The sequence below is a fragment of the Arachis duranensis genome, chromosome 7 (assembly GCF_000817695.3).
Source record: "Arachis duranensis cultivar V14167 chromosome 7, aradu.V14167.gnm2.J7QH, whole genome shotgun sequence".
Taxonomy (NCBI): domain Eukaryota; kingdom Viridiplantae; phylum Streptophyta; class Magnoliopsida; order Fabales; family Fabaceae; genus Arachis; species Arachis duranensis.
Genome location: NC_029778.3, coordinates 17508311 through 17517470, shown reverse-complemented (window position 1 = coordinate 17517470; position 9160 = coordinate 17508311). Strand labels below are relative to the sequence as shown.

At 32.7% G+C, this 9160-nt stretch overlaps 1 protein-coding gene across 1 annotated transcript; it reads left to right on the top strand.

Moving 5' to 3' along the window:
* Nucleotides 1-277: 277 nt before the first annotated feature.
* Nucleotides 278-697, top strand: LOC127740513 (uncharacterized). The gene has a single exon (XM_052251526.1). It carries the CDS (start codon nt 278-280, stop codon nt 695-697), a length of 420 nt encoding a protein of 139 aa, XP_052107486.1.
* The last annotated feature ends 8463 nt before the right edge of the window (nt 698-9160 follow it).

Sequence of the window (9160 nt, the reverse complement as noted above, 5' to 3'; positions counted from 1 at the left end):
AATATGCTTTGTTATGTTAAATTAAAATTAATATGAGTATTGTATGATTAAATGACAGGTATGTCAATCCATTCACAAGCTTTCATCTGTTACCATGTTTAATGGCTTAAACTTCTCTTGAATGGAGTGAACAAGTGAAATTCTATTTAGATCTTTTGGATCTTGACTTGTCACTTTTGGAAGAGAAATCCATTGTCCCTGGTGATATGATGAAGATGAAAAGTATGCACTTAAGACATGGAAACGTTCTAATAGATTAAGCCTTATGTTTCTGCGAATGACTACTGCAAACAATATTAAGACTACCCTTCCACAAGGCGAAAGTGCTAAAGAATATCTTGCGTTTGTAGAAGATTGCTTCCGTTTTGCTAATAAGTCACTCGCTAGTACATTAATGTCACAGCTCACGGCCATGAAGTTTGATGGGTCTAAGAGCATGCAAGAGCATATTATTGAGATGACTAATATTGCTGCAAAATTAAAGTCACTGGATATGACAGTTGATGACTCCTTTATGATGCAGTTTATTCTGAACTCACTACCTTCTGATTATGAAGCTTTTCAAATTAATTATAATGTCATGAAGGAAAAATGGGACGTTAATGAATTGATTGAAAAGCTCATACAGGAAGAAAATAGACTTAAGAATTGTGGTTGTCATACTGTCAACTTGGTTCAAGGAGCTGGCAAATCATAAAAGATTAAAGACAAAGCTCAAGAATTTTAAGAAGAAAGGACATGCCAATACAAAACAGTGTCATTTTTGTAAGAATGAAGGATATTTCCAAAAGGATTGTCCTAAACGTAAGGCATGGTTCGAAAAGAAAGGTATATTTGAAACATATGTATGTACTTATGAATCAATTTTAATTGATATTCCTCATAATTCTTGGTGGCTTGATTCTGGAGCTACAACTCATGTATCTAATGTAATGTAGGGATTTCTTATGATCCAAACCACAAGCCAAAGTAAGATGTTCCTCTACATGGAAAACCATGTGAAAGCACCAATTGAAGGAATAGGAACTTATCGTTTGGTGTTGGATAGAAGCTTTCATTTAGATTTACCTAAGACTCTTTATGTACCTTCAATGTCTAGGAATTTAATTTCTGTTTCAAAGTTGGACAATTGTGGATTTTCTTTTAATGGTGGACATAGTTGTTTTAATTTATTTAAAAATTCTAATATTTTTGTTATGATATTTTAATTGATGGCTGATATAGATTGAAACTTCTTGATCAATTTTCTGAATTCTTGCTTATTGAGTACCATAATAATGTAGTTAGGCCAAATAAGCCTAAAGAAAGTTCTACATTCTTGTGGCATAAACGCTTGGGTCACATATCCAAGAAAATAATGGAAAGATTAGTAAAGAATGAGATTTTACAAAATCTAAATTTTATCGATCTTGGTTTATGTGTGGATTGTATTAAGGAAAAACAAACCAAACAAAACAAGAAATGTGCCACAAGAAGTAGTCAGCTTCTTGAAATTATACACACTGATGTATGCGGACATTTTGATGCTCCATCTATTGGTGGAGAAAAATATTTCATCACTTTTATTGATGACTTTTCACCTTATGGATATGTCTATTTGCTTAAAGAAAAGTCTCAAGCAGTTGATGCTATTAAGATTTATATTAAAGAAGTTGAAAGACAATTAGACAAAAAGGTGAATGTTGTTAGGTCAGATAGATGTGGTGAATATTATGAAAAATATAATGAAACAGGACAATGTCTTGGTCCATTTGAAAAACTTCTAGAAAGACATGGCATATGTGCACAATACACAATGCCATACACACTGCAACAAAATGGTGTGGCAGAAAGGCATAATCGAACGTTAATGGACATGATTAGAAGTATAATGAGCAACTATTCTTTACCCAAATTCTTGTGGATGTATGCATTAAAGACTGCCATGTATTTGCTAAATAGAATTCCTAGTAAAGTTGTTCCAAAGACTCCTTTTGATTTATGGACTAATAAGAAACCTAGTTTACGGCATTTGCATGTTGGGGTTGTCCAACAGAAGCAACAATATTTAATCCACAAGAAAAGAAATTAGATTCTTGAACAGTGAGTGACTATTTTATTGGCTATCCAGAGAAGTCTAAAGGGTATATTTTTTATTGTCCAAACCATAGTCTAAGAATTATAGAAACTGGTAATGCCAAATTCTTTGAAAATGGTGAAGTTAGTGGGAGTGGAAATCATCAAAATATAAAATAAAAGAAATTAACATTAATGTTCCTATACATGTTAGTGTTTCTTTATCCACACATACTCAAAGAGTTGTTCCAACTATTGTTGAACACATTAATAGTGATGAACAAGATTTGAATGATAATACTCCCAATGAAGAAACTAACTCACAAATATAAAAAAGAAATGAGTCTCTAGAAATACCATTGAAGAAATCTCAAAGGTAAAGAAAATCAGCTATTCCAAGCTATTATGAGACTTATTTACAAGAAGAAGATATTGGAATATCTAAATATCTAGTTTCATTTACACAAGCCATAAATAATGATGATTCAGAAAAATGGATTGATGCCATGAAAGAAGAGTTAAAATCCATGGAAGATAACAATGTTTGGGATATTGTTGCATTGCCAGAAGGTGCTAAATGTATTGGTCGTAAATGGGCCTTCAGAGTTAAGCGAGACTCAAAAGGCAATGTTGAACGATATAAAGCTAGACTTGTTGCTAAGGGATTTACTCAAAAGAATGGTATTGATTATAAAGAAACATTTTTACCTATTTCTAAGAAAGATTCATTGCGTATTATTATGGAACTTGTGGCTCATTATGACTTAGAGCTACATCAAATGGATGTAAAAACTGCCTTTCTGAATGGTAATCTTGAAGAAGAAATTTTTATGGATCAACCTGAAGGTTTTCCAACTGAAGGAAAATGTCGTATGGTGTGTAAACTTAAAAAATCAATATATGGACTGAAACAAGCCTCACGACAATGGTATATTAAGTTTAATAATACTATTCTTTCTTTTGGTTTTGAAGAAAATGTTGTTGATGTATGTATATACCAAAAGGTCGGTGGGAGTAAGTTCATCTTTCTAGTCTTATATGTTAATGATATTTTACTTGCAATAAATAATTTGGGAATGTTGCGTGAGACTAAAGAATACCTTTCTAGAAACTTTGAGATGAAAGATATGGGAGAGGCATCCTATGTGATAGGAATTGAAATTTTTTGTGATAAATCACTAAGAATGTTAGGATTGTCTCAGAAGGCCTATATAAATAAAGTTCTAGAGAGGTTCAATATGAAAAAGTGTTCCACAAGAATTGCACCAATTCAAAAAGGGGACAAATTTAGTCTTATGCAATACCCAAGAAAATGATATAGAACGGAAGCGAATGGAAGGAATTCCATATAGTTCTGTAGTGGAAAGTCTTATGTATGTGCAAACTTGCACAAGACTGGACATTAGCTTTGCAGTAGGAATGCTAGGAAGGTATCAAAGTAATCCTGGAATGGATCATTGGAAAGCTTCAAAGAAGGCTTTAAGATATCTTCAAGGTACAAATAATTATATGCTCATGTACTAAAGGTCTAGCCAATTAAAATTAATTGCTTATTCAGATTTAGATTTTGGTGGATGTGCTGACACAAGAAAGTCTACATTTGGCTACTTATTCTTATTTGGAGAAGTTGCCATATCATGGAAAAGCTCCAGGCAAAGTGTTGTGATAACATCTACTATGGAGGAAGAATTTGTAACATGTTTTGAAGCTATAAATCAAGCTTTTATGGCTGCAAAATTTCATTTTAGGACTTGGCATTGTTGACTCAATTGCTAGGCCATTGAAACTTTATTGTGATAATTATGCAGCAGTATTTTTCTCCAAAGATAAATACTCTAAAGGTGCCAAGCATATGGAAATAAAGTATTTTGGCGTTAAAGAGGAAGTTCGGAAACAAAGAGTGTCCATAGAACATGTTAGAACAGAACTTATGATTGCTGATCCATTGACTAAAGGATTGCAACCAAAGACATTTAAGGAACATGTACATAGAATAGGTCTTGATTCTTCTGAATGATGCTAACACTCTAAGCTCACTATGTTTACTTATGTATTTTCTAAACATTGATAGTTTGTTGTTTCTAGTTAAAGTAATAATATTTTACGAGTTATAACATAATGATCTAGAAACTTTATAAGACCAATATAAAATTCTGTGTTATTTATGTAACTTGTGTAATAAAATAGTACTGGTTGTAGTATATGGAAAGAAATGTGTTTCATATTAAATGCATGACTGTAATAACTCACACAAAGTATTTTACCATATTAAAGCAATTATGTAACGTGTGAAAATATGATTACAATTAGGCCAAGTGGGAGAATGTTGGAAGTTTATTGTAATTTAAACTTCTGTTGTGGTGTAATTGTAATTATTTATAAATTATTAATGACTTAATCTCATCCGTTAATTCTAATGTTTGATGGACGCATTAGATTTGAAGGTAATAACACATAAAAGGTGGTCCTCTCTCTGCCTCTAGTCACGACATCTTTTATAGTTTCCACTCACTGAAAATACTGAGAAATTGCCATCTTGATGAACGTTTGCAAGAAAGAAAAGGAAGAGAAACCGGTCTTGAAGTTTAACTCTACCGTAACCAAAATTCTTCTAAACCAGTCTTGAAGTTCAACTCTACTGTAACCAAAACTCATTATGGCAACCAATCCAGGTATGAAAATAAAACTTTTAAGATCCTAATTAATGCTTCCACTAAATTAAGTTTACAGTTGTTGCTGTTGTATTTTTTTGTCTTTTTCTTCTTCTCTCCCTGGTGAAAAAGCAGTAGAGGGTAAGGAGGAAGAGTTTTGAATTGTGCAGAATAGAAGTGAATAGAACATGTTATTATGGTGAAACAATTGTATAGTACTAAATAAATAGAATATTATCCATTATATAAATTCAAATTCGAACAGCTTTCTGCATAATGAACCGAACACGTACTCATAGTGAAAGAATTGTATAGTACTGACTAAACGAAACATAATCCATTATATAAAATCAAATTCAAATAGCTTTCTGCATAATGAACCGAACACATACTCATGGTGAAACAACTGTATAGTACTGAATGAACGAAATATAATCCATTATATAAAATCAAATTCGAAACACCTCTGTCTACAATTTAGAGATTATCAATTCAATTCAGATTCAAAACACCTGTGTCCATTCAATTCAATTCAATTCAATTTAACAATTTCATTCCATTCAATTCGATTGAAAAAAATAATCCATTAGCAAAATGTTGGTGTTGTTGGCGATGACGATAACGAAAAAGGAGAAGAGGAGGAGGATGAGGAGGAGAAGCAGAAGAAGAATCTATGTGCGCGAAGAAGAAGGAGGAGGAGGAGATATACGTGAATTTGAACGAAGAAGAAGATGATGTATGTGTGTATTTGAAAGAAGAAGAAGAAGAAGACGAAGAAGAAGCACGGGGGAGGAGAAGAAGATAAAGCGCGTGTAATGACGCTCTTTTAATGAGAGTAGTTTTTGTTGGTGTTGGACTTACTTGGATAAAACTTGGATGAAAAAAATACTTGAATGTGTAGCATAGCCTTTAAAAAATATAATTTTTTTGGTGTAGTTATAGTAGTAATACTAATACTAGTGTTAGTGTTAGTTAGTTAATTGTTATTAGTGTATATTATTAATTTATTATTTATTTAATAGCTGTGAGTATATGTTTTTTAGTGATTTAGGTTTTAAAAATTTAATAAAATATATCAGTGTTGATATTATTAATTATTATAATTTATTTTTAGAAATTTATTTATTTTACATGAAATAAAATATTAAAATATTTAATCATATAATTAATATTGATTATAAAATATTAATCATCAATGAATAGGATATAGTTATCATAGTTATCATTAATTGTTTGTGTTTTTTTATCATAAAATTTAGAAAAGACGAAAATAGAAAAACGTGACATACCATATGCTGAGAACCATATTATAAAATATTTTTGACATCCTGTATATGTAACTATTTTTTGGGATTACTATAGTGGTTAATAATTAATAAATATTTTTGGTAATTAATTATTAGAATTTAAGAATAATATAGTAATTATTAATTATATTTGTTATTGAACTGGGTATTAATTTATATTATTAGTAATAATAGTTATTGACTGATTTTAGTTATTGACTGTTAATTAATATTTTTATTTTTAGAGTTCAAGAAACACTAGATATTTACACCAAATAGACTCATATGCTGTTAGGGTGGAGGCAGAGAGCAGCTTTTATCACATATCTCATATTAGGAGGATCATGTCTCACACCACGACTATAGACGCATTGGTTGAAAGGTGTCGTCTTGAGACGCACACGTTTCATCTTCCGCACGACAAGTGCACGATTACTTTGGAGGACGTCACCATGATTTTCAGACTCCAAACTGATAGCTTGCCAGTGATTGGATCAATTGATCACAGCACAAGTGGGTTAGAGAACGAGTGCATGACCCAATTTGGTAGTGCTCATAGGCTGAACAACCATAGAAAAAGCGGAATCAACAAGCTGGCATGGTTTCGCACCCTAAAGCGGCACCAACATTTGACTGATCAAGTAAATAAGAAAATTTATGTGAAATGTCACACGATGTGTCTATTTGTTATGACGTTATTTAGTGACAAGTTTGAAATTATTATGCACTGGAAGTATTTATCGTTGCTTCATAAGTTTTCTCATATTCATAAGTTTAGTTGGAGTTCTGCTTGCCTTGCACATACATGTTGATCCTTATGTCGGGCATCGAGGTATGATTGCAAGGACATGGATGGTCCTCTGGCATTGCTCCTTGTGTTGGCCTAGATACGGATGCCGTCAATAGGGCCTTTGCCGATGGATACCAACTTTTCACTCGCTCGCAAGTAAAATTTAACTAAGCTGCGGGTTTAGTTATTTTTGCTGTAGCAATTACTGTCTAATATGAACATGATATGCCAGATGGAATGATTATCAACCAACCATCGAGCAATATAAAATTAGATAACCTCTGACGCCAAGAGAAGGACGATCTTTCTTCGGACGGGTACGTATTTTGTCATTTAGACTTTTCTTATATTAAATTAAATTGATGATAGCATATTTATACCTTTGAGATTTGATATGTTTTTACAGTTTGTATGGGACGCATATAGTCCCAACCATCAGCGCCGTTTTGACCAATTTTAACTTTCAAATTTGTATAACATGTAAAACTAGAGGTGGCAAACAGATCGAAATCCGCCAACTCAACCCGTGTAACTTACCAAAAAAGGCGGGTCGGACTGAAAATTTGAAACCGCCATGATTAAAAAACCCGCCTAACCCTCACCGCTTAATCTGCAGGCTTTGTCGGGTTTCGGTGGGACGGGACGGGCTTTCCCGGCGGGCCCGACATTTTTTTCTCTATATTTGAATATGATAATTGAAGATTTTCTAAGTTATAATTTAGATTATGTTTTATGTTTGATTGTTTAGAGATTTGAAAATGTTTGATTATATATTTTGGACAATATTTATTTTATTATTTTTTAGAATAGACTAGTTCGTTTGCCACTCCTATACAAACATCATTACTGTTTTCCATTTTTTATTTAAAAAGAAAAATCATTCACAAAACAGCTCTGTCGTTTTCTAATTGTAAAATTTTAAAATAATTATTTTATTACAAAATGGCACTGTCATTTTGATTTTACATGATTAAACAATTTTAAACACATACAAAACAACAATAATGTTTTTGTTTGTTGGGACACATTAAAATTTTTTTCTATGACATTGTGTAACAAAAAAAATCACTCATTTCCTGCAATATTAAAAAAGCTCGGCCGAAATAATATGATAGATGTTATTCAAAAAATGAGTTGGGAGATGTGTAGTTGTGGATAACCCTACAAGAGAAAAGTCCATAGGGGTGATAGTGGAGACAGTGGAGACTGCCAGACTGGAAGTGGAAACCATACAGGGGAGTGGAGATTGGAGAGTGGAGAGGGACCAATTGGTAAATTCCTTTGTTCCCACTAATACATTATACATATATAGTTGTAAATTGGTCAAACCCTCGGTTGCTAAATCAAATTCTCATCCTCTGCACCTTTTCGCCTAAACTTTTATCTGTTCAGGTGCTCTCGGGTTCTTTCTTATGTGTGAAATTTCTGTGTTATTTTTTTTGCCATTTTGTTTTTGTTTTCACTTTTTAGATTGTTGAAATTTTCAAAAAAAAATCCGTACCCTAATGTTGACACATTACGCATATAATTGTGTTAGCTGAGTAATTACATGAACCTTTGTTTGAGTGGTGAAAATCTGGTAGTTCGAACCCTAATTTAGGGTTCATAGATTGCCCAATGATGCACACATAGATTATTGAGTGGCTACTCGTGTTTCTTCATAACCTGATCTACACTTCTCTTTCTCTCTCTCTCTCTCTCTCTCTCTCTCTCTCTCTCTCTCTCTCTCTCTCTCGAATATGCTATGTTCTTTTTCTTTTTCTCTTTGTTTTCTTGTTTTTCTATCACTCTCTGTCTTTCTCTTATGGCTCTGAGAACCGAACTGATCTTGTGAAAGCTACAGAGACGGTTATGAATGGAATTCGGGTGTCTAAAGCCGCATATGATTCTCTATTAAGCTATGAGATATGAGGGCTTTTTCTTCGTTTTCCCCTTTAGGATTATTATTACTGTTCCATAAAAAAAATTAGCGCACATAATTTTCTGTTGATTCTGTTTGTGTATGTTAATGTTGCCCAATGATGGAGAAATTAGACTATTGAGTGTGTGGGTGTGTTTGTGTGTCTGGAGGGAGTGTTACCATATATAATAGCAATGAATAATCATAATAATCAATTAATTCAATGGTGCAAGAAGGTTGTTAATGAAGCCCGTTTCAAAAGCTACACTTGATTTCTATATAGCTATCAGATCTGAGGGCTATGCATATCTTTTTCCTTTAAGAAACGATAATTAGGATGTATGTTTATTGTCTAGTAGGGAGGGGCCAACTGGTGTCTTAAATGTTGCTATCGTAGTTTAATCGGAAGGGTTCTGACAATTTGACAGTAGATAACCATGATACTGGCTACTATGCATTGTGCATGGAAAATCTGTGA

What these genes read in the sequence shown, in the direction of transcription:
- LOC127740513 (XM_052251526.1), top strand. Translation starts at nt 278, where the DNA reads ATGACTACTGCAAACAATATTAAGACTACCCTTCCACAAGGCGAAAGT.